This window comes from Tiliqua scincoides, chromosome 1 (assembly GCF_035046505.1).
Source record: "Tiliqua scincoides isolate rTilSci1 chromosome 1, rTilSci1.hap2, whole genome shotgun sequence".
Taxonomy (NCBI): Eukaryota; Metazoa; Chordata; class Lepidosauria; order Squamata; family Scincidae; genus Tiliqua; species Tiliqua scincoides.
The window spans coordinates 249062059-249084887 of NC_089821.1; the positions used below are offsets into that span (position 1 = coordinate 249062059).

General features: G+C 43.5%; 1 protein-coding gene across 1 annotated transcript in view; it reads right to left on the bottom strand.

Annotated features, from left to right (window-relative positions):
- DNAH14 (dynein axonemal heavy chain 14) overlaps positions 1–22829 on the bottom strand; it is a 283703-nt gene that overhangs the window by 137245 nt on the left and 123629 nt on the right. The window contains 4 exon segments of the mRNA XM_066623355.1: positions 298–527; positions 12931–13048; positions 15712–15964; positions 17127–17344. Coding sequence (XP_066479452.1) covers positions 298–527; positions 12931–13048; positions 15712–15964; positions 17127–17344 — 819 coding nt within the window.

Here is a 22829-nt window from a genome sequence, read left to right on the forward strand (position 1 = left end):
TTTATCAAGAGGGGGTGAGGACTGCAGGTAGTTAAACTATCACCCCCAAGGATTTTGTCCACATCCTCAGAATTCATAAAAGGAAAGGTAATCAACACAACAAGTCAGTGCTTGGGTCACATCTCCCAACACTATAAATAACTTGATGCTAAGAAAGTAGGTGCTAAGGAAGTAGGTCACATAAGATCACCAAGAGCTCCTCATTGGCCTCCCAGAGGGCAGTACGAAGTAAAACCTTGTTAGATGGATAGCATACCATGTGTATATTTGTGAAAAGAGTAAAGGCTTGAAACTTACTTGCAGGGGGTAGTTTTTCAAATAGCTCACGAACGAGGTAATTGAAATCACGTGTGAGATTGGCAAGGTCGTTCTGGGTGGTGTTTATACCAATTAATGTTTCACCCTCATGTTCATCTTCACGTTTTAAAACTCCTCCAACGGCCCAGGTAAATGCAAATATGAAAAGTTTCCCTAATAATGGAAGTAGTTTATTAGGGAACTTCTGCCAAAACCATGCCAGATCTTCACTGAAAATAATGAAAAAAAATATATTTAGTAACTAGCAACACTGTGTGTTCCTTTGCAGGTGGTCAGGATGCACATGTGATAACAAGATAATGTGCAGCTGTATTGGATCACTTGAAAAAGAGTTAATTGGTAGATGAATTCGTAGAATGATTTTAAAAGTTAGTCACAAGGTCTAGTAGTCAAATGACAATACATAGCATAACCCCAAACATTCCAAATGCTAATAAAACAAGAATTTGTTCTAACTTTCTGAAACTTGGTATGGACTATCAGCAACACAAACCAATATAGTAAGCCTGAGGTATTCAATCTGTGAGTCCTGCCTCCCTAAAGAGAAGACTGGCTGGGCAGGCAGGCAGAGGTGCTGCATCTCATCATGGAGCTCTCTCCTTGTGCAACCTCACCCCAAGGACTACATTTCCCAGTGTGACCCTCACCCTGGGATTGGTCAAGTCTGCTTGGGAAGGAAGGAACCAGAATGCTCCTAGTGGGGGGGGTGTCCAAATGCCCCAGCCTGTATCCCTCCATCTTGCCTGGGGGGAACAGGGGTGGCATCTGCATGTTGGGTGTGTGTGTGTATATGTGAGCAGCCCCCATCAACTTTCGGGTGAGTTGTAATCTTGTTGGTTGTGGCTACAATCCTTTCCACACTTTCCTGGGACTCAAATGGGGCTTACTTCTGAGTAGACCTACATAAGCATGGTGTCTGTGTCAGCTTAACTCAGGATCCTCACCTTTCTTTTTCCTCCCCCTTCAAAAAAGAAAAAAGTCACTCTTGATGGCTTTGTCTCCAAAAATTGATTAAAAATAAAAAATCCCTATTCCTTTTCAGCCATCCCTTTTTCCTCCTGCCTCCTTTTGGGGGGGGGGGGAGTACTCTGTTGGCTGCTATTGTAAGACAAAAAGCACAATCCTAGCTAGGTCTACTCAGAAGTAAGTCCTATTGTGTTCAATGGAACTCACTCCCAGGAAAGTGGGGTTAGGATTCCAGCCAAACAGTCTCTAGGTCTCAGTTTGCATCAGTTTGCAATTAGCAGATACACACAAAACAAAGTCTTCTCCTCCTGCAAATTCATCCTACCAAGCTGGTAATGGAAGCTGAGTCCCCCTCCCACTGTCTGAGCCAGATATCGTGTCTGGCAATTCAGGCAGTTCTCCTTCAGGCAATTCTTTGCCTTCTTGGGAAGCTTGTGCTCAGAAGCAGCTGGTTCTTCTGCCCCTACAAAAGTAGCACATGCCATGATGGAATTAGCTGCTGCTGCCCTGAGGGCCTGTGCAGACGCCTCAAAGTTTCTTTTAAGGGAGGTGACCACCCTCCAATCACAGGAGTCCTTAGGTCCCCCTCCCCCTCAGATGACAGGACCACCGCAGAAGAGATGGTTGTGATGGGACATCGACTGAGGGGACCCTGACATGCTGCACAGTCTTATAAGGCGGGGTGTATAACCTGTCAAAAATACTGGAGGTGTGCTTGGGGTGTATGGGATGATTATCCAAGCCACTGATTATCCAAGCCATGCTGGAAGGCCTCAGGGAAGGGTACCATCTCTGGCTTGGCTGGCCTCTGAGGAAAAAACAAAAATAGTTATGCCCAGCATGCAGCTCCACAAGCAGAGGGTTGCTGAACTGAGCCTGCTTAGAGGGCTTAGGCTCAAGGGCCTGGGAGGGTTTGGCCACAGCCTGGGAAAGATCTCTATGAGGAACAGTCTGGCCAACTATGAGACTCAGATTCCTCTTCATCTGCCCCTTCCCCAGACAACTCCCCTTCCTCCAGCTGGAGGGTGAAGGAGTGGAGCTAAGTTCCAGAGGCCATTCCTTCTTTTTGGACTTTGTATGCAAAGCCTCAGGTTTAGGCTTGGTTTTCCCCATTTACCCCTTGGGGAGTTTAGGGGGGAAGGGGATGAATCTGCTTCATCAGAGGAGAAAGAAGCCTATGTGTTTGCTGGAGTGTCTGCAGGGTCCCACAGGCCTCCTGCTGCAGTTGGGAAGCTATTGAGGCCTGTAGGCCTGAATTAAGGCCCATAGGTCCCAAATCCCCCAAATGGGCAGGAGGTCTGGTTTAGAGGGTAGAGCCTCTGTTTGCCTGAAGATAACATCCGCAGGTTGCCAGTTCGGGTCCACTGGCACCGTGAATGGTGAGACCTTGAAGCAGCTGATAAGCTGAGTCGAGTTATTCCACCTGCTCTTTGGTGTGAATGAAGAAGCGTCTTGGCTGCCCTCCATGTGAGAGATGAAGGAGCTGCTTGTCAGCTTGTGTGGGAGGAAACCAGAGGCCAGAATGTGATACCAGATCGAAAAGATCCATCTGAAATGTTGTGGTTCTTGAAAGATAGAACCTTTCTTCGATTGTAAAAATCCCTACGGGGATTTAGAACAACCTGCCCATGTAAACCACCTTGAATAAAGTCTGAGGAGAAATCTGACGACCAAGAAAGGCGGTATATAAATACATGTATTATTATTATTATTGTTATTATTATTATCATCCTCTGTGCCAAGCCCGTTCCTGGCTAAGGAGGGAGAAGAGTGGCCAAGGCAAGAGGGATGGTGAAAATGCCTGGCGGTGAGGGGGGGCAGGCGCTGCTTGGCATGCTTTAGTGATGTCCTGTAAACGCAATTCTAAAGCCCCCTCCACTGCCTCTTTGACCAATTTTGCCAGCTTAGGCGGCTTGTCCTTACTGCTTCTGGGTCTCAGCCCAGGTGGGGGAGTTAGACCCTGCCCCACTCCCTCTGCTGCTGACCCACTCTGTACCTGCATCCGTTATTATTATTATTATTATTATTATTATTATTATTATTATTATTATTATTAACAGTATTTATATACCGCTTTTCAACTAAAAGTTCACAAATCGGTTTACAGAGAAAAATCAAATAACTAAATGGCTCCCTGTCCCAAAAGGGGTCACAATCTAAAAAGATGCAAAATGAATACCAGCAGGCAGCCACTAGAACAGACAGTGCTGGGGTGAGGTGGGCCAGTTACTCTCCCCCTGCTGAAAAAAGGAGCACCCACTTGAAAAAGTGCCTCTTACCCAATTAGCAGGGGTTATCTTCCGTTAGGGGTGTCTTCCGTAATGACTGGAAGACACTGCGTAGGAACTGTGCTGGGCAGGAACTCTTCCACAGTGCTACACCTGTTGCGCCAAAATGGTGGGCCGCTCCGCTGCCACAGGAGGTGCGGTCGCAACCAGGTCCGGGGCTGACTGCTGCACCGGACCCTCGGGAGGCTCTGAGCAGTGGTGGCGTGCCCTTGGGGAAGTGCTTGACTGCACTCTCCTGGTAAGGCCACTCTGCCAAGAACTGCTGCTGCCAGTTTGTGGAACTGTGCTGGAGCGTCTACAGGGTCCCACAGGCCTCCTGCTTCAGTTGGGAAGCTATTGAGTCCAGGGCTGACCGCCGCTCCAGACCCTCAGGAGCCTCTGAGCCACAGCAGCATGCCCTTGGGGAAGTGCTTGACTGAACTCTCCAGGTAAGGCCTCACTCTGCCAACAATTGCTGCTGCTGGAGCTATTGAGGCCTGTAGGCCTAAACTGAGGTCTGTAGGCCCCAACCCTCCATGTAAGCCTATTCCTGGCTAAGGAGAGAGAGGAGTGGCGGAGGCAAGAGGTAAAGCAAAAATGCTGAAGAATTCTGAAGAATTCCAGAGGAGACTGCGGAGCTGGAAGAGCTCAGCTTCCACACAACCTGCTCTGTGCAAGGCAGAGCCAAGACTGGGGACTGGGAAGCCCTCCCCCTGGGAGAAGACCAAATCCATTTCGGCCCTGCTTCTTGCAATGGGTGGGACTACTCATAAGTGATGAATGCCGCCCTTCCCTCTTACAGAGAAATATGGCTTTGGCTGCAGTCCTAACCACACTTTCCTGAAAGTAAGCCCCATTGAACAAAATAGGACTTACTTCTGAGTAGACCTAGTTAGGATTGTGCTTATCAGGTTAAGTTGAGCAGAACATTCAGACAACTTCCATCTCAGACAGCAACAAAAAATAGTGAATTTTCCATCTACTTAAAAAAATTATGGTGCACCATACATAAAAGACTAGATAACAAATGGCCAAATTTTATCAAACCTTCCAGCACTGATAAAGCTGTGTCAATGATGTATCCACTGCATTCTGTGGGGGTGGGACAGTCAACAAGGCTTCCTCAAGCTCAGGGAACATTTGTTGGCTTATCTCAGGATGAGGCAAGGGCATAAAAGCCAGCCATTTATGTATATGTTTAAAATTAAACTTAGCAAACCTAACAAAACCTTTTCAGTTGTATGTGGATGAGAGACATGGAACTGCAGCTGGAGTCCTAACCCAAGAGATTGGTACATGGAAGAGGCCAGTAGCCTATCTGTTGAAGCAATTGGACAAACCATCAAGGGGATGGCCCCCTTGCTTGAGGGCAGTGGTAGCCACAGCTATGATTCTAGAAGAAGCTCAGAAATTGGCTCTTAGGCATCACATCACCATCTATGGACCCCACTGCATTGTTCCTGTCTAAAGGAAATGTATAACTTGTGCAAAAACAAACCCCAGATGTGTAAGAACAGGAACTCCTGGGAAATGGAAAGTAGGCTTTCACCAATGGACATCCTGTAAGTAGACTTTACTGAACCACCCCAAGTCCAAGGTTATAAGTACATGCTTGTGTGTGTAGACACCATAACAGGATGGCCCAAAGTCTGGCCTACTAAGACTGAAAAAGCCACAGAGGTTGTGAAGATGCTCCTGAGAGAAATCATACCACACTATGGCCTCCCAAGTGAAATCAACTCAGATAATGGACCTGCATTTGTGAGCAAAATAGTGGAAGCAGTGGCTAAAACACTAGGAATGTAGTGGAAATTACATGCAGCTTTCCATCCACAAAGTTCTGGAAAAGTGGAGAGAATGAATCAAACATTGAAAGCCAGTCTTACTAAGATGAAGCAGGAAACTGGGTTATCCTGGATCACTCTGTTGCCTATGGCCCTTGTCAAAGTACGTAACTCCCCCACACATAGTACTAAACTGACTCCTTTTGAAATGATGTATGGGAGACCACCTCCCATATAGAAAGGGATGGGTGAGAACACAATCCTTGGGAAAAGACAAATAGAAATAGCTCAGGGAACCATAGAAATGGGGAAACTCCTTAATGCCACCCACAGACACCTAGGGAGAATAGACCCCATTCCCCTCGTAGAGCCTGTGCACAGCTTCCAGGTTTGGGTTTGGGTCAAGGATTGGAGGGAGGAAGCTCTGAAACCTCAATGGATTGAACCCCACACTGTCTTGTTAACTTCTCCAACTGCACTGAAATGTTCAGGTGTTTGCCCCTGGGTACACCATATGCAAGCAAAACCAGTTGCAGCTGCAAGTACCTGGACTGTCAGTTGAGACAAAGACAACCCTGACGCTGAAAAGACATAAGACTCTGGCACACTTACAGCTGCTGACAAGCCCTGAACTGTTGCCCAGAAAAGACAAGATGCTGGAAAAGATGCCCAGCATCTGTTCCACTTGATGCTGAAAGAGAGACGCCAGAAGCAGAGATTATCAGTACCCTGCTCTGACCTCACCGGAAGCAGGTCAGTCTACACACGGTAGAAGCTTGAGGATCGTCTGGAGACTACACCCTATGCTTCAGTCATACCCGGAAGCTGACTGATCTATGCACGGGCTACATATGACATCCTTCAAGGGACCTTATCAACAACATTGGTCACCCTACCTTTGCTTTCAGAACTTTGTGACTCCTTTTACAGGAATAGCGCAACTTCAAGGAGAAGCCAGATTTTGTGAACATTACACAGGTCAGGTAATAAAGCATCCCACTCGGGATCATTTTCTAATCTGCAAAGGGTTGCAAATAGGACCTTGGGGACCCAAGGTACCTAAACCCTGGTGGTTCATCCGAATTTTGGGACCATTGGTGTATGAAGTCTATCACATAGACACTCATGCTAAAAAGGCTTTTTACGACCCATATTTGAGTGAAGACAAGGAGTGGAGTGAAGCTTTAGTAGGGCTCGAGCCAGATATTATGTTCCTTGCCATAGAGTGTGAGAAATGTGCAGGATTGCATGACGGGTCAAGTGAAGAGGAGGATTAATAGGAGGATTTAAACTGAGTACAAATTTTCATCCTGAATCAAATTAAGGGAAAGGAGTTTGTTAGTCTTAATAGCACCTCCTTACCATAAATGTTATATTGGCAATATATAATATTGGTTTTAGTAGGATTAAGTTTGCTTAGTATTCTATTGTACTTTCTTCACCACAAATTGATGGGATATAAAAGGCTAAATGAATCTTAAACACCAACAATTGTATGAAAAAGTTGCAGCCCCACTATTTGATATATCGATAGGGCATTGTTCCTTTGAACTTCGTTGGGAGGACTACATTTGCCCCTTTTAGCACATCAAAGTGTATGAAGATTTTGAAGGAAATTACTTGGTTTGTAAACAATTAGAAGGAAAAACGAAGTGGGTAAAGAAAATACTCATAGCTTCACCAAGTACAGGAGTCAAAGTTTACACAGTCTATCCTCCTTGTCTCAAAGAAGGAAGACAAGGAGCTTTGATTCCAGCTGACATTAGTCTTCTTGTCCTAATAAGAGAAGTTCTTGAAAAGGAGGACACTCTAATCCATTACCTAGTGTGCAACAGGTGTGAAAATGAGGGCGATGGAGCAGATAGCGATAAGGACGAGGACAATGCAGTCTTTACCTGGGAAGCTGACCATTCTTAATTGGCTATTATGTTGGATATTGTATAACCAGGCAGAGGCAGCAGGCCCCTCTTGTTCCCGGTGTCTGGTGTACCACACATTTGCGGACGACAGGTGCCTACAAGAACCAGTGCAAATCTGCTACGAGTTTGGGAGACAGTTTAGGATGGCCAAAAACAATTGGCCGTATGGGAGAAATTATGGATGCCCAAAAGGGGAATGGATTTGCGTCACCTACATAAATCAGTGGGGAACCAGCGATCAAAACATTAGGGACCTGGAAAGATTTAGGCCCCTAATGATGGAAGCCATAGTAAAAGCCCTAAGACCCAAAGAAAAGCCTAAGCCTAAATAACCCAAGGTCACTCCATATGTCTCCCTGTATCAAGAAGTAAAGAAGCAAGTGCTGCTTCCCCCTCCAGGGGAAAATGCTTTTGTTACCCTCACTGAGCAGATAGCCAAAGCCTTTAACATCACCAACTGTTTAGTGTGTGGAGGAACCCTTATGTCAGAGCAGTGGCCCTGGGATGGGGTAGCCATGAGCCCGGGAATGTTGTCCTCTTGGAATCACAAAGTCCAGAATCCAGAAGACAAGAAAGAGCGGTCCCCGTTGTGGAGATTGCGTACCACTGTAAAAGGGTTCGTATGCATCTCCAGAAAGCCCTATGCCCCAGAGTTCACTGAGCCCATAGGAAACATAGAGTGCAGATCCACACTAGTGGTTAATTCCACCTATGGTGTTCCCTACTGGGTTCCAGAAAGGAACCAATCAGACCCATGGGAAAACTTCACAGCCCTAGCCTATCTTTGGGACAACCCTGATAACATGTCCATCAAATGGGTAGCGCCAGAGGGGCTGTTCTGGTTGTGTGGAGAGACCGCTTACCTCCCTTACAAATGGACAGGTACCTGCACTGTAGGAACTATTAAGCCAGCTTTCTTCCTGCTGCCTAGAAACATGGAAGGAAAGCTAGAGGTGCCTGTCTACGAAGAGCAAGGAAGAGAAAAAAGAGACTTAGACCTGGGAGGAAAGCAAACATGGCTAGGAGATGAGTGGCCACCAGCCAGAATTATTGCCACTTATGGCCCTGCCACATGGGCAGCAGTTGGAACATGGCGATATCAAACTCCCACTTACATGATAAACAGAATCATCTGCCTGCAGGCTGTGGTGGAGCTCATAACCAACCAAACCGCCACCACCTTAGAACTCCTGGCCAAACAACAGACCCAAATTCGGACCGCAGTTTATCAAAACCACCTGGGTCTAGATTTTTTGCTTTCCCAAGAAGGAGGATTGTGCAAAAAGTTCAATTTGACCAACTGTTGCTTGGCCATCAAGGACTCTGGTCAGGCAGTCCTAGATATTGCCTCCAATATCCGGAAAGTAGCTCATGTCCCCATTCAAACATGGAAAGGAATAGGAGATGGGTGGTTTGGCTCTTGGTTCTCAAACCTTGGAGGGTTCCGAACCCTAATAATAAGTGTAGTAGTCAAGGAGTCATATTATTATTATTATTATTATTATTATTATTATTATTATTATTATTATTATTAATAAACTTTATTTATATGCCGCCCTTCTCCCCAAAGGGACCCAGGGCGGCTCACAACATATTAAAAACAGATTAAAAACATAATTTCACCACAAATAAAAACATATTAAAAACACATTAACATATACCCATAAAAACCATGGTCAGATAAAAAGTCAGATAAAAAGAGCAAAACGTAGCAAATCAGAGGAATCAGGCCTGTAAAAATACTAAAAAGATACAGAAAAGATGTTTAAAAAGGCCATGTACTCAGAAGGCTTCTTTAAACAAAAATGTCTTCAGGCCTCGCCGAAAAGTCTCAAGAGAGGGAGCCATTCTCAAGTCAAGGGGAAGGGAATTCCATAATGTTGGTGCCACTACTGAGAAGGCCCTATTTCTTGCCACCGCCCCACGTACCTCCTTAGGCGGCGGCACTTATAAAAGGCCTTCTCTGATGACCTAAGAGGACGAGCCGGATTGTACGGAAGTAGGCGATCTCTGAGATATCCTGGCCCAGAGCAGTATAGGGCTTTAAAGGTCAAAACCAGCACCTTGAATTGGGCCCGGAAACGAATGGGCAGCCAATGCAGCCCCCGGAGAAGTGGGCTGACAGAGTCAAACCGCCTAGCTCCAGTGACCACACGGGCCGCCGCATTCTGCACTAATTGCAGTTTCCGAACCGTCTTCAGGGGCAGCCCCACATAAAGCGCGTTACAATAACCTAACCTCGATGTCACCGTGGCATGGATCACGGTGGCCAGGTCTGCCCGATCCAAGTACGGCCACAGCTGGCGCACCAGCCGAAGCTGAGCGAAGGCCCCCCTAGCCACAGCCGCCACCTGGGAATCCAGGAGCAGCTGCGAATCCAGGTGGACCCCCAAGCTGCGGACCTGCTCCTTCAGAGGGAGTGCAACCCCATTCAGAGCAAGCCGATAGTCCCGTACCTGCATCGAGGATTTCCGAACCAGGAGAGCCTCTGTCTTATCCGGATTTAATTTCAGCTTATTAGCCCCCATCCAGATACTCACTGCTTCCAGACAGCGCTCCAGGCCCTCAACCGCCACCCTAGAGTCTGGAGGAAAGGAGAGATAGAGCTGGGTGTCATCAGCATATTGATGACACCCCACTCCAAACCCCCAAACTCATACTGGTCATCATACTTGTTTTGCCATGCCTATTGCCCATATGTATCCACTCGGTCCGTAATGCAATTGAAGCCGCTGTAGAAAAAAGAGCTACAGCCCAAATCATGGCCATATGGGAATATCGAAAACTAGCCCAGAATAAACTGAACTCACACAGAACAACAGGGACTGTGACACTTGGAATTGAGTAACAACATGACTCCCAAATATGAGATGGTTGAAACAAGTCTTTGTTATAATATTTTGCTTTATAGCTATAAGTATAATATGCTGTTGTTGTATTCAATGCTTGCCTGATTGTATTCAAGCTTATGCTCATGCTCAAACTGTAGTTCCACGGCAAAAGTATGAACTGATTAGATAAGATAGAAATGCAAGTCAGACTAGATTTCTCAAACCTTTGAATTCAGTCTGAAAGGGGGGATGAGGCAAGGCCATAAAAGCCAGCCATTTATGTGTATGTTTAAAATTAAATTTAGCAAGTGATTATGCTATGCAATTAAAATATATTATTAGTTTAGCAGTTAATGGGAAAATGTTTACTTATGCTAACAAACCAAATGTATACGAGCTTAATAGTGCTTAGCATGAACAAATATTGGCAATAAGGCAATTAAACAACTTATGCTTACATGTTTAAATTTAAAGCCAAGAGGCATTTCTCTGGTCTCAGTCTGATGTAGGAAGTGCTAACTGCTAACTGGCAGTTTTACTGAGATGGTAAAGGAATGTCTCTTTGGCGGCCTTCCAAGCAGATAACAACAAGGGAGTTTGGGAGTGACACACACTCCCTCCTGCTTGCTTTTACTAATCATTTATGCAAAAGTTAATGAACCAAATGTTTATGCTTTGTTTATGGATGTTTATAGTTAAATTAGTTTAAAACAAAATGTTATGTTTATATGTTATGGGCAGGAGGTCTGGTCTAGAGGGTAGAGCCTCCATTTGCCTGAAGATTAACATCCACAAGGTCGCCAGTTCGAGGCCACCGGCACCGTGCGACCTTGAAGCAGCTGGCAAGCTGCAGCTGAGCTGTTCCATCTGCTCGGAGCGTGGGAGGATGGAGGCCAGAATGTTAAACCAGATCGGAGTGTAACATCTTGAATGTGGTGGTTCTTGAAAGAGAGAACCTTCTTTCAATTTGTAAAAATCCCTGCGTGGATTTAATAAGCCTGCCTGTGTAAACCGCCTTGAATAAAGTCTTGAATAAAGACCAAGAAAGGCGGTATATAAATACTGTATATTATATATTATTATTATGTTTAGCATTTCACAAACAAATATTAAGAAATAAGAAAAGTGTTTATACGTATAGCAGTGCTTATATGTTTGGAAAATTTTTTCTGGTCTTTGTCTGCAAAATTGCAAGCAGGCAGTAAATCAGTCTCAAGGAATGTCAAGGACTAGATAAGGGTTCAGGCTTCAAAGCACTGTTTGTGAAAAGAAGCTGGATTTTCCATCTGTCAGGTTAACTGGTAGTATGAGAGATGATTTAAGCTTCTCTTGGAATCTAATTTACAGCTTGTATATTCATTATATCAAAGCATCAGATAAAGCATTGTCTCTGAATAGAGAGGCAAATTCCACCTTCAAGTTTGCTTTAACCAGAGAATTGAAACAGGGAGAAAAGCATTATTGCATTTTAAAACATTCAGGCTTTCCTTTTTAAACCAAAATACAGTCTTAAATAAAGACTGGGAAGAGTTATAAACACCATAGCAGCACAGAAGTGCCAAATAAATTACTAAATTAACATGCTTGCATGCCAATAGTTCTTTAATGCCTCAATAATTGTAGAGATTGTTTTTTAAAAATGTAATCAATATATATAAAGGCACAGTAATGAGTTTTAGCTGTTAAAATAGTTTGATTAAAGCATAAATACACAGAATAAGTGGAAATCATTAAATTAGGAAAAGCAAATGTCTGGCAGAAGTTAATTAACAAGGAGACACTAGAACTCTTATTTTAAGAAAAGCATTCCAACTCTGTAGACTCAAAGTGACAGATTTACAACTCAGAGACAGATTTACAACATACAGAGAACTAGGGAGGAGGCAGGAAGCAGGATACCTTGCACCAATTAATCAGGAAGCCGATTTCTCTTGGCACCAAGAAACATAAAATTAAGGGTTATACACAGGTTAGAAGCAGTTTTAATGAGAAGACAGTTTATTTTGTTTGACAGACAGAAGATAACAGAAATAACATCTATGAGAAAGCCCCTAATTAGCAAAACATTCCTGAGAGCCTCTTTCAGATCTAAAAGCTGGCAGGAGGGGCTAGATTTAATTGAAAAAAGAAAGGTCTCTTAAAATCCTTATTTACACTAAGGAGTTAGTTTGTATTAAATAGCATTATACCACTATGCATCACAATAACAAAGTCATATAAAGGGAATTAATAAAGGAAAGACCAAAAGGCTTAGTTTAACTCTGTCAAGGTCAGAAATAAGCACAAAACATACCAAAGCCAATAAATGAGTAAACAGTGCCATCTAGTGGTTGTTGGAAACAATGTCTCAAATGTACATTTTGACCATATTTAGAGTCTGTAACTTGAAACTAACCAATCAAATGTTTGTAAATTTATCTGTGACCAATCCTGAGAAAGCCCCCATCTCTGATATCACACATCAGCCAATGAAATGTAAGACTCCTCAAACAAAGGAGCCAGAATTGAATATAAGGGAGAGGCACACACTGGAAAATTGCTTTTCTCTGAGAGTTCCCACATAGCTCTCATTGCTCTCTTCATTTTGGACAGGAGTCCCTGAGAAGCCTGGCAATGAAATAAAGCTTGCAGACGATCACCACTCTTGCCTACTGAGTTTGCTTATGAACTTTACTCTTGACCTTGCAACAAGGGCTGCACCGTGGCTACATCAGTGCTGGAAAATTGGATAGCGTTGGGCTCAAAGTTAGGTATTTTGGCCTGTAAATATAGCTGTGTTAGCTTTCTTTTGGGGAAAAATAACTTTTAAATGACACAAGACTGGAAATCCAGTATTCTGGCTCACCTTTCCTCCATTATTGGTGGGAGCATTCCAGAGATTACAGTGGTAATGTATGAAAAATGACGAGGCTTGCTCCTGGTTGCTATTGATAAACTCAGTGAGCTTTGTAGCAGTCCATCATCTTGAGAAAAGCAAGCAGATCATAAAATAAGTCAAACTGGAGTTGAAATTCAGAAATGACTTACCGTTAATCATCAGTTTCTGAGACTCCCAGAGGGAAAACCAGAAGTTTTGGCATTGTGCCTTCCTTTAGTGAGTAGTTAGGGTCAAGTCACAAAGTTTTCTTCTTCAGGAGGAGGACCACCTTGCTCTCCCAGACCAAACTGAAAAAACAGAAGCTACCCCTCCACTCCATAATAACTGGGAAAGGGACACCTAATCACAACAAGCATCACAAACAAGTTAACTAAATCCATGCTGGCTAGACAAGAGGAGGAAAAGAAGAGAAGAACAGGATAGAGACAACCCCTCAGGTGTCCCCAACATCCTCCTTGATGTGTATGGTGAAGACACAGGTTTGAGCAGAAAATGTTTCTCATTAGATCCACTGGTGGAATTCTCAGAGCACAGGAAGTTATGGAAAGAAATATCCACTTCTCAGGAGACTCCCAAATCAGAATCTTGAGAATGTATAAAGAAGAATTCCATCCTGGGGTGGGAATCCAACACAAATCAGCTACATTGGGGAATAACTTTCTCAGAACCTGCCTACCAAAAGCTGCAACAACAGAAGAGAAAATACATCTTATAATGTCTGTTGAAAGAATGTGCAGAAGCCCAAGCAGCTGTTTTATAAATATCATCCAGGTGAAAACTGCACTTAATGCTGCCAGCATAATTACTCTTCTTGGAGAAGGGGCCATGATAAAAGCCAGTTGCTGGCTTCTTCCCGAGACTCTAAGCAAGCCAAAATTGTACACTCCAGAGATTGTGGCTATAGAGACCTTTATTCCTAAGGAACTGTCATGGAAAGACACAGGGATGGGCACTCGAGTTCTGACAACTCAACTTGAGTTGTGAAAAATATGCATGCATATTCATGTAGGAACTTGAGTCACTTGTGTCATTGACTTGGACCCTGACATGTGACAAGTCATATAGACACAAGTAACAAAGACTTGTGCTTTTTGTGCCTGCAACTCAGTTTTATGTCTGTGCGTGCTTACTATTTTTTCAATGCTTCAAGGTTGTGTGAAAGACCTGGTGGGGCAACCCGGAAGCTGGCATTCAAACCAACATGAGCAGCAGGTAGGAGGGTAGGTTGGTTCCAGGAAGTGGGGGCTGGGGGGTGGAAGAAGGTTGAACAAGGCTGGTGGGGGGGCAACCAGAAGAAGGTAGAGAGGCAGCCTGGGGGAGGGAGCTCTTGCCCATCTAGGAACAGACAATTGAACCAATGGGTGGCCTGATTTTATTTTCTGGACAAGGGAAGGGAGAAAGAGGAGCCTAGTGGAAGGGATTCTTGTGATAGGAATTAGTGGCTGGATACAAGCTCAGGGAGGGGACAAAGGAGGTGGGAAAACCAGGGTGAGGCACTTCCTTGAGATAGAGGAACACCTTCAGAATGGCAGGGGGTTGTTGCTAGGGCTTGTACGGAAGCCCCAGGTTTTTCTGCACTGCTACACTCACTCGAATAGCACCACAGATTTTGTTTACATAAATGAAATTAAAATGGTGGTTAAAGTGAAGGACTTCGACACATTATAGACTGTAGATGGGATGGGAACATCAGGGCAGTGTTAAATGAGAACCCCGACACGCACACACGCCCCACCAGCACCTGTGTTTTCTGCAGAGCAGCACCTGACTCATGCCTTGACTTGACCAAGCCTCTGGCTCCACAGACCTGCAGTTTAGCCATTGAGCCACCAGAGCTCTTAGGTTAAAAGTGTTTGGAACTAACACTTGATGCACTGATGGCCACCAGCTGGGCTCAAGACCTTATATATTTGTTCTGAACACTTTAACTACTGTATAGGCTTTCCTATAGCCCAATGGAGAGAGTTTCCTATAGCCCAATGGAGCACCTCCCCACCTAAAAAAAATGGGATGTTTCACTCCAGCTGTGGCAGGAGTGCTTTTGCTATCAGGGAGCTCACACGGGATGGACATGTGTGTGTGTGTGTGTGTGTGTGTGTGTGTGTGTGCGCGCGCGCGCGCGCGCGCGTGTATAAAAATGGTTTAAAAATAAATAAATAAATAAATAAATATTATTATTATTATTATTATTAACAGTATTTATATACCGCTTTTCAACTAAAAGTTCACAAAGCGGTTTACAGAGAAAAATCAAATAACTAATGGCTCCCTGTCCCAAAAGGGCTCACAATCTAAAAAGATGCAAAAAGAACACCAGCAGACAGCCACTCGAATAGACACTGCTGGGGTGAGGTGGGCCAGTTACTCTCCCCCTGCTAAATAAAAGAGGAGCACCCACTTGAAAAAGTGCCTCTTACCCAATTAGCAGGGGACTAATAAATAAATAAATAAATAAATAAATAAATAAATAAATAAATAAATAAATAAATAAATAAATAAATAAAAAGTTGTGAGTTCCTGCACCTATTTTTTTTACAAAAAAAGCACTGGACCCACCTAATCCTCTGCAGTGGGTAACATCACAATGCTTCCTATAGTGCCACAATACCTTCTTGGGAGCCCCCAGAGGGATGTTGAAAATAAGGATTATCAGAAGCCACACAGAAGCTGTATTCAATTCAATCTCTCTTACACATATATCACACAACATAAATAAGTGAACATTATTGTTAGACTGTATTTACTTACTGGGTTTTGATATGTCATTTTGATTCATCATGCGAATAAATGAACCAAGAATTCGGCAGAGATTCATTACAATTCCTATTTGATGTACAGGAAATGGTAGCAGTTTCTTATGTTCATTCAAAAAGTCTAGCCCTCTTTTTATACTTGATTGAAATAAACTTTGAAGGTACTCAACATCATTACTTGGTACTATTTCAGAAATGCCTTCTAACCATGTGTTGACATATGGCTCCCATCCAAGATCAACTGGATCCTACAAATAAAATAAGAACATAAGAACATAAGAACAGCCCCACTGGATCAGGCCATAGGCCCATCTAGTCCAGCTTCCTGTATCTCACAGCGGCCCACCAAATGCCCCAGGGAGCACACCAGATAATGAATTAACAGATGCTTAGAAGTTTATCCATTCCACATGTTGTGAGGGCACAGGAGAGGAATGGCTGGAGTGTGAGACTTGGGCAGAGCCAGGGCAAGCCCCGAGAGGGTTCCAGAACTTATAAGCCCTCAGGTCAGTGATGACAGGCTGGTCAGTGGTCTGTGAACCAAAATTAGGGGAGAGCTGGAAGAAGAAGCTGGATTTATTGCCCTAAGCTGGAGGTCAGACCCGCCCAAAAAGGCAAAGACCAACTGAAGACCAGGATAATATCTCAATCCCCTTCCTGGCCTTACTCTGTGGTCTTTCTAGGGTGCTCTTATAACTGAAGGCCAGAGGCAAGAAGGGTAGAGCCCCAATCCAATCTCACCATTGCCTGGGGCACTTCACCTCTATTGCTCTTGAAATTAATTACCTAATCACAAAGGTGCTATTACATATGTGCCCAGAAATTATTTGGGTCCCAAAAGCACTATGTTTAGCTTGCACAGTGTTGTGCGAGATCCGTCTACATATTGGCAAGTAGCTTCACAGTCTAATCCTACCCTGGGCTGGCCCAGAGTGCTGGCACACCCTCAGCTGCATACTAAGGGGTGGCTGGGACCAGGCAATTATGGAGAGCTAAGTAAAAAACGTTTTTACTTACCTACTCTGCTGCCTTTCCCTAAAGAGGCCTACTTGGATCTGTGCTACTTCTTTAGCTGGCATAAGCCTGAGTGGGTACAAGGGGGCATGGCAAACCCAGGCTGGGGGGCATGGGATATTGGTGGCACCACAGCCACTAGTATCTACACCTGGCCTGCCCTCAACATACCCCCAACCAATCCTGATCCCTGCCCCGATTCTTCTGGAAACACCCCTTCATTGGACTTACCTGTTCCAATGGGGGCTCAAGAGGAAATTGGCATGTGCCCAGGACCACCATCTAATTGTGCTGATGGCCCTGTAGTATGTGTGTGAAAGGGTGTCTTAGTTACAAGTTTGTACTGGACCACCAAAAAGGATAAATGTCTACCCTTTAAAAAAAAAAGGAACCTACCACATAAACCATTGCACATCTACTGACAGTAGCAGGACTGGCCTGAGAGAGGCTGTCCACTTCAAATATCATTCTGATTCCTGGTGATAAGAGAATTCTTTCACTGTTAGCAAGGCACAAAGTTCTAGTGTCATCTAGCACAGAATTCAAATTTTCTATCCAAACTGGGTCTACAGGCCCATCTAAAACAATCCATTGCCAGTCATTAATAACTCCATCTATTGGGGGGGAAAAGCATTAACTTTAGAATTTGCTAGTAACATGTGTAAAAAGAAAATGACAGTTTAATACATATTTAAAAACAACATTTTGTAGAAGATCAAACAATTCATTTCTTAATTCTAGAAAATACTTCCTAAAACCTCTTCTCTGGTTGTCTTTTTGGTAGTAATCAAGCCTGAGCTGCCCGGTGTGAGCACACCCCAGGCAGCCGCCACTGCCTCCTCGGGAAAAGGGAACTTTTGTCCCCTTCCCCTGGGTAAGGCAAGTAGCCCCGCAATGGGGCTACAGGTTGAGCCTCATTATTCACGTGGGTTCCATTCCAAGCACTCATGTGGATGGCAAAAAACAAACTATGGCAAATCAATTTTAAAAAAAGTTTCTTTGCTCCAGTGATTGAAAAACAGCCTTGCTGAAAGGCTGAAAAACAACCTTGCTGACCTTTTGACTCTTATCTTAGAGTCAATAAGAAGACAATCCATCAACCAGTCCTCCTCCAAGAGCTTAGAAAGCTTCACTCAGCCCCTCCCTTCACCAATGCAAAGCGATCAATTTAGCGATGCAAAGCGATTAAAGATCAATAAGTCACCGGGCCCTGATGGCATCCACCCTAGAGTTATTAAGGAATTGAAGAATGAAGTTGCTGATCTCTTGACTAAAATATGAAATTTGTCCCTCAAAATGGCCACAGTGCAAAAGGATTGGAGGATAGCAAATGTCATATCAATCTTTAAAAAGGGAAAGAGGGGGGACCCAGGAAACTATAGGCCGGTCAGCCTAACATCTATACTGGGTAAGATGGTGGAATGCCTCATCAAAGATAGAATCTCAAAACACAGACGAACAAGCCTTGCTAAGGGAGAATCAGCATGGCTTCTGTAAGGGTAAGTCTTGCCTCACGAACCTTTTAGAATTCTTTGAAAAGGTCAACAGGCATTTGGATGCGGGAGAACCTGTAGACATTATATATCTGGACTTTCAGAAGGCGTTCAATACAGTCCCTCACCAAAGGCTACTGAAAAAACTCCAGTGTCAGGGAATTAGAGGGCAGGTCCTCTCCTGGATTGAGATCTGGTTGAAGACCAGGAAACAGAGAGTGGGTGTCAATGGGCAATTTTCACAATGGAAAGAGGTGAAAAGCGGTGTGCCCCAAGGATCTGTCCTGAGACCGGTGCTCTTCAACCTCTTCATAAATGACCTGGAGACAGGGTTGAGCAGTGAGGTGGCTAAGTTTGCAGACGACACCAAACTCTTCTGAGTGGTGAAGACCAGAAGTGATTGTGAGGAGCTCCAGAAGGATTTCTCCAAACTGGCAGAATGGGCAGCAAAATGGCAGATGCGTTTTAATGTAAGTAAGTGTAAGGTCATGCACATTGGGGCAAAAATCAAAACTTCACATATAGGCTGATGGGTTCTGAGCTGTCTGTGACAGATCAGGAGAGAGATCTTGGGGTGGTGGTGGACAGGTCTATGGAAGTGTCGACTCAATGTGCGGCAGCAGTAAAGAAGGCCAATTCTATGCTTGGGATCTTTAGAAAAGGTATTGAGAACAAAACAACTAATATTATAATGCCGTTGTACAAATCGATGGTAAAGCCACACCTGGAGTATTGTGTCCAGTTCTGGTTGCCGCATCTCAAAAAGGATATAGTGGAAATTGAAAAGGTGCAAAAGAGGGCAACTAAGATGATTGCTGGGCTGGAGTACCTTCCTTATGAAGAGAGGCTATGGCATTTGGGCCTATTCAGCCTAGAAAAGACACGCCTGAGGGGGGACATGATTGAGACATACAAAATTATGCATGGGAAGGATAAAGTGGATAGAGAGACGCTCTTTACACTCTCACATAACACCAGAACCAGGGGACATTCACTAAAATTGACTGTTGGGAGGGTTAGGACAGACAAAAGAAAATATTTCTTTACTCAGCGTGTAGTCGGTCTGTGGAACTCCTTGCCACAGGATGTGGTGACGGCATCTGGTCTGGACGCCTTTAAAAGGGGATTGGACAAGTTTCTGGAGGAAAAATCCATTACGGGTTACAAGCCATGATATGTATGTGCAACCTCCTGATTTTAGAAATGGACTATGTCAGATGCAAGGGAGGGCACCAGGATGCAGGTCTCTTGTTATCAGGTGTGCTCCCTGGGGCATCTGGTGGGCTGCTGTGAGATACAGGAAGCTGGACTAGATGGGCCTATGGCCTGATCCAGTGGGGCTGTTCTTATTATCACCTTTCTTTCATGTGCTTAGGGGGAAGGGAGGGGTCTGCTGGAGACAGATTGATGGATTGTCAGCCAGCTGTCCTCTCTCTTTCTCTCATTAAGGAGGCTATTGTTAAAGGACTGTTCAGTTTTTTAAACTGATATTAAAGGGGTGCAATTTTTCCCCTTCTTCAGGGATTAACACATTCCTTCTCATTTGCAGTGGCCATTAGTGTTGAGTCAAATTCGTGTATAAAAATCCGTGTATAAATAGGCTGGACCTGTATAGCAAATCAATTTAAAAAACAAAGTTTCTTTGCTCCCATGATTTAAAAACATCACAGAGGTCAGTAAGGCTGTTAAGATAGAGTCATTAAGACGACAATCCAACAATCAGTCACTCTCAAGTTGCTTAGAAAGGCTTCACTCTGACCCCTCCCTTCACCAATGCAAAGTATCTTTCTTTCCCTGCTCAGGGGGAAGGGAGGGGTTGCCTGGAAAGAGAAGGATTGATGGATTGTCAGTCAGCTTTCCCCCCCCCCTCATTTAGGAGGTTGTTCAGTTTTTTAAACTGATTTTAAAGGGATGCATTTTTTCCCTTTCCAGGGATCAGTACATTCCTTCTCGTTTTCAGGGGCCATTCATGTTGGGTCAAATCTGTGTATAAAAAGTCTGTGTATAAATAGGCTGGACCTGTACTTGATTCTACAGCGACCCAAGGGTCGGCATAGAATTAAGAGCCTCCATGTTGGATGGGCAGCCTGACACGGAAGCTCAGGATCCGGTGAAGTGAAGCTCCACCAGTCCTGCCTCCTTCCCACCCACTCCCTCCCCCACCCGGCATGCCTGCTCCCTGCTCTCTCCTCACCCTCCCTCCGCCTCCCCTCACCCTGGAATGCCTCCTCTCCCCCTGCCCCCACCTACCTCTCTGTTGCCTGATGGTCTGCACAACTGACAAGCAGTGGAGCTCAGGAGCTCCACTGGCACTAGCCCAGTGCCAAACAGCACTGGGCTAGCACTGGCACTCCATTGGCACCAGGGCCTGCAAACATGCCATGCGGCAGTGTGAGCTGGTGCACACTACATAGAATTGGGCCCTAAGAAATTAAATTGTTGAAGAGCAGGTGGGTGAGTTAACATGGCAGGCTGAACTTTCCAGCTTGGGAAAGCACCAAGAGACCTAAACCCGGCTGCTGTTGACAGCTTGCAGCTGAGGACTTCCCTGGATGAAAGGGATAACAAGACATTCTACAACTCTTCGGAGGTTGCTCGTTTTGGAGGATGTCTCTAGCAAAGGATGGGCAACCCCTCTTTAGTTTGAGTGACAGAAGAGAAGGAGAGACATCTAGCTCGGGTCTTCAGTGGTGAGATAAAGCCTGACCCCTCGAAATTTATTACTTTCACTTTTGGCAACTTGTGGAGAAATACTGTAAGATTTATTAAAGTTGTTTAGACATTCAAGATAAGACTGCGAATTAAAGGAACATAAAACAATTTTAATGAGATTAGAAAGTTTTACTTATCGGTCAGAAGGAATGGAATGGAATGTGCAGCAAACATACTGACAAATAGATATGTTTTGAAAGTTTCTAATGCCCGAATGGTGTTCAAGTGTTTTATTAGGATGTTTTTCTACTGATTAATGACTTTTTATTGACTTTAACAATTTCGATATCTATGACATTTATATTTTACTTTTATGTGATACATCATAGCATATGAAATTCGAGCAAATGAACTTTAGAACGGAAGATCTTTATTTATTTTTTTAACCATAGAGTTTTTGAATTGTTTGAATTAGAAGTGACATCTGCTGGTGAAAACTAGAACGAAGAGACAATACTATGGAGTAAGTAAAAGAATAAACCAAACAGCCAAGATTACCAATACAGACTCCGAAGAGAGAACTTAGTGTGGAATTTCTGGAACACCTGTTTCAGCAGTTTCAGGTTAAAATTGAATTAAAAATAGACTCAGTTCAAAGCTTCAAAGTTCAAAGACTAAGCTCTTGTTCAAAGATTTGAAATTGGAATTGAGACAAGATATGGCTCAGCTAGAAGAATCAGTCAAACATATTAAACAAGAGACACAGGAGATCCAGAACAGAGACAATATCATGGATTGTAGAATGGAAATCTTGAGTTCAGAACAAGAGAAAATGTTGGATATCATATCTCGTTTGCATATCTCTGATGGAACAAGCAAATAAAGAAAAAATATTGAGATTAAGAAACGTATCAGAGAATTTCAGAGAAGCTGCAGAAGATTTGAGACAGCAAATGGAACAGGTCCTAGCTTGGTATTTACAAACAGATGAACAAATCAATGGCTCAGAAGTTGACCAGGTTTACAGACAACAAAGAACCTATTGGCTGGATACAGTTCAAAAGGCAAGAGACTTTATGCAGAAATTTAAAGAAGAACAGGAGGACTTAGGAGGACAAGAGGGAATATTAGAAGATGTACAACAGGACCAGTGTCAGGAGGAAGAGGTTTTGATGGATAATGAATAAACTTATAATTTTTATTAAAGACAAGTCAGAAAAAACTTTTATGGACAATTGGAAACCATTCATGGACTGCCTGCGCACTGAGGGGAAAATGGGCCAAATAATCTATGGATTTGATGAGTAGATAGAGGAATTAATTTTCATGTTTTTCTCATTTTTCTTTTTGTGCGGAAAATGTACTTTTTAATAAGTTACTCTAGACTGTTTAAGATTTGATAATTATTTGTATTATTTTGTAGTAGAATAAAGAAATGCAGTTCGATATATTAGGCCAAATAATCTATGGATTTGATGAGTAGATGGGGACTTCACCTTTATGTTTCTCTCATTTTTGCGTGTGTTAAAACATATTTTTTATTAAGTGTAGATTGTTTAAGATTGATAACTAATCTTTTGTATGATTTTGTAGTAGAACAAAGAAATGTAGTTTGAGATTTCCACACTTGCCACACAACTTGTAATGTCTTTTTTTATTTTTTTGTATTTGTATTTAATAAAATAAAAACATAAAAAAGAAATTAAATTGTTATAGTACCATTTTTCAAAGTTTTCCTATAATCCTTTCATCACAATATTTGGATTACTTATTTCATTGAATCATTCTTTAAATCAGCAACAGAAAATATTATGAATATTTATGACTAGCAATATATGTCTACTATATGCATTTGTACTTCTATGGCATACTTCAGATCCATACCAAGATCCAAGATCTTTGGAATTGATCCATACCAAGATGGTATGGATCTTGGTATGGATCTTGGTATGGA